The 3474-nt window shown below is 31.4% G+C and overlaps 1 protein-coding gene across 1 annotated transcript; it reads right to left on the bottom strand.

Moving 5' to 3' along the window:
• Positions 1 to 1852: 1852 nt before the first annotated feature.
• LOC125211516 (putative calcium-binding protein CML18) lies at positions 1853 to 2616 on the bottom strand. Its single transcript, XM_048111344.2, has one exon. It carries the CDS (start codon positions 2568 to 2570, stop codon positions 2118 to 2120), a length of 453 nt encoding a protein of 150 aa, XP_047967301.1. The 5' UTR covers positions 2571 to 2616; the 3' UTR covers positions 1853 to 2117.
• Between the last annotated feature and the right edge of the window lie 858 nt (positions 2617 to 3474).

Here is a 3474-nt window from a genome sequence, read left to right as displayed (position 1 = left end):
ATATATTTTTTTGACGAATTTTCTAAATATAATTTGATCTTCAATATTATCACTTAATTTTGTGATATGAAAAAAAAGTTTCTTCTTCAACTTTTTATAATTAAAGAATTTCAAAATATTTTTGAGGTATGGATACTCGTAAAAATTAATGTCACAGTCAATAGATGACAAAGACAAATTTCTTAAAATTAAAAGTAGAATTTTCAAATTAAATTTATAGATAATATATATATTAACACATTTAATGATATAAAGAAAGAAAATAGGGAGCATTTGGCATAAAAGATGTATCTGAATACAATGATTCAAAATACCAACCTGATCGTAGCAAAAAGTAACCAACTCTGCTCCCAACAAGTATACTTTTTAGTTTTTACTACTGAATAGCATATATTTATAGTAATTACTCAAATAACTAAGGGGCCCAGGGTTCGTCCCTGAGTCAGTGTATAGTTGGCTTTGCCTCGCAAAATTTTTTGTTACGTTGCTTTGTTTTCATTCAAAATAATGCTAAAGCAATAGGACAATATTAAATACTTCTCATTTTTTAAAACGGCAAAAAAAAACGGTCACATAGAACTTTTGCGGGGTTATTATTAACTAAATTGACTTTTGCTAATTATGCTTATTTTGAGATTTTGTTTAGTGCTGCACTAATAAATGAGAGAGAATATTTATCTTTATTAGTGGGGCGTTCTATGGCATATATTCAGTCAAAACGGTGACGTCAAAGTTGCTTCTTAAAATTTTTTAATAAATATTATATTCAGTTGTAATTCGGTAGTTAGAGCATTTTTTTTTTACAAAATTTAATAATTTGTGTAAAATATATTTGTTCTTACGAAAGAAGTACTCCTACTGTAACTACTAGTATCTTATGACGATTATAATATTGAAACAAAACGATAATTATAATTATAATTAATGTTTAATGTCTTTGGCAAGACTTCTTTTGCTATGCCCTACTGGTGAATCATCAAATTTTTCAGTCTTACTCCATCCGACTGCGAACAGAAATCTCATTTTTCATTTTAGTTTGTCTGTGAATAGAAGTTAAAGGTAATAAAGTCTCACATTTACTTATATTTTATTTAAAACTAATATATACAAGTGGAACACATTCCACTCATTTTTCCTCACCCACTTTTTAAAAAAAAAATTAAAAACCCATACAGCCATAAAATGACTCCTAATGGCGAACGAAAAGAGTATATCACAAAATCAACAAAACAAATCAAGGAATTGACATAAAAATATGTTTAATAAAAGCTTTTACTTTTGATAGCTGCAAATTTCATGTTAACATAATTGGTTGTATAATCGGGGACACATAAACTTGGCAAAAAGATACTCAGCCAACTCAAATACGTACTCCCTTCGTTTCATTAGATATAAAATATTTATTTTTCAACATGACATTTTTTAGTGGTGTTTTGTAGTTAATAAAAATAGAAAAAAGTACTCCATAAATTAAAAAATAGGAATAATGTTGCTCCCATTTAAAAAAAATGTTTTATTTTTAATTAAACAATAAAAAAAATATTTAATTTTTAATGGCAATATAAATCATCGCTTGTTTCATGGTCGATAACACACAATTGCACATTTGTTGGATAAAGTAATACAGTAGTTGTATTAGTTTAAAAGTTAGTAACTGCTGGAGCATTCAAGATGCAAGTGTGTAAAGTTGGTTCTCTTTCAATAAAGATAAACGCGTTGCTTAATCAACACCAGTCTCAATCCCATAAATCTAACGCCGCGTTGAGTATTAATAAATCCTAATAATCCAATTCAACCACACAAATTATTTTAAATCTACAACTATTAATAAAAGCAATAATATGAAAAGCAGTTAAATCAACCACGATTGGTTCATAACAATTTCATTAAATGCCAACGAAATCCCCCTTTTTACCCGTGACAAATCCACCGCCAACTGTTCTGTTGAAAACACCCAAGCAATTTCAATTTCCTATCCTTGTAGAGACGAGAACAATAGAGATGAAATTCTATACACCAAATCTAGAAAACTACTCCTAATTGTTGCTTAAATTCGAATTAAAAAGGGAAGAATAGTAAGTAAAAGTAAAACCAGCAGTTAGATGAAATTCTGATGATTAAGAAGGCCTCGCCATCATCTTTTTGAATTCCTCGAAATTCACGCATCCGTCACCGTCGACGTCGACGGAGCCGATCATTTTGCGGCAATCCTTGAGCGAGCACTTCTCTCCGAGGCTGCGGAGCACCGAGTGCAACTCGTTGGCGGAGATCTTACCGTTTTTGTCCTTGTCGTACAGATCAAACGCCTCCTTCAATTCCTTGTTGCTATCGCCGCCGCCGCAGTGAAAAGCCTTGAACTCCTTCAAATCGATGAAGCCGTCGCCGTCGGTGTCAAGCTCCGACATAATGCGCTTGACCTCGTCGGCGGGAGTGGCGGAGCCGAGACCGTTGAGTATGTCGCCGAGTTCGGAAAGAGAAATCTTACCGTCGCCATTGGTATCGAATTTGCTGAAGACTTTCTCCGCCTCTTCCTCTAGGGTTAGCGCGATTGCTGCGTGATTTTTTGCCATTGGAGAGAGAGAAAATTGGTTTTACTTTTTCTCGATTCAAGAGTTGGGGCGACGCTTTATATAGGACGGAAAACGCGTTTGTTTGCGCGTGGAGTAAAGATTTGGTAAATCCTTTATTTACATAATACGCTTCTGAATATATTTATATTTAAGGAACAAAATTTACAACATGAAATTGAATTACATACAAAAAAAATAAGGTATGGGAATTAGTAAAAGAATAAAGAAACCAAATATTTTATTTTCTGCTACAAAGGAGAATGACTCATATGATAATTCGAAATAAAAATATGATTCAAACAACTTGAGACAAAAGTGAAATAAAATTAATTTTTAGTATATATTTTGGTGTGCTTGTAATTAATATGCTATGAATCCTATCTAGATAGTCGTAATATTTCCCATGAAACAATTGTGGATATATGTATTCTCTTATTTGTAATCCAACGGATAATATGTAGTACTACTACGATTGTTGGATTCTTCATTCAAATGTTTTCATCTTCAATTTGAACTCAAATTGTTTTGTAATAGATTATTGTGAAAATTCGCATATTGGTAAGGTTTACGAAGATCATCATGTATTTGGAATCATGACTGATCGAAAGGGATCTCCCCCAAAATGTGAAATTCAAAGTCAGAAATTTCTTCTTTTCAACTATATGGGGATTCCATATTTCTATTATGTGTCATTCTTTCTTTCAAGATTATCTCTGATAGTATCTTTAAACCTAAAATAAAGTAGGCAAATAGATGTAATGGTGCTCCAAAACGTATCTCATACGTATCCCATTTATAATTTTTGAGTAACATATACCTATTTTTTGGTTTACATTAAATACAAACTCAAATCATTTTTTTATATTTTAAAATATAAAAAGTTTGTGAGTCAGGGGTAATATTT

The sequence above is a fragment of the Salvia hispanica genome, chromosome 3 (genome assembly GCF_029641045.1).
Source record: "Salvia hispanica isolate PSC_SH4W2 chromosome 3, Shi_PSC_v1, whole genome shotgun sequence".
In the NCBI taxonomy this organism is placed as follows: domain Eukaryota; kingdom Viridiplantae; phylum Streptophyta; class Magnoliopsida; order Lamiales; family Lamiaceae; genus Salvia; species Salvia hispanica.
Note: the sequence above shows the minus strand (reverse complement) of the source record. Positions and strands in the feature narration are given on the sequence as shown.

Bases quoted from the DNA above. Each gene is read 5' to 3' on its own strand.
- LOC125211516 (XM_048111344.2), bottom strand. From the start codon at position 2,570: ATGGCAAAAAATCACGCAGCAATCGCGCTAACCCTAGAGGAAGAGGCG.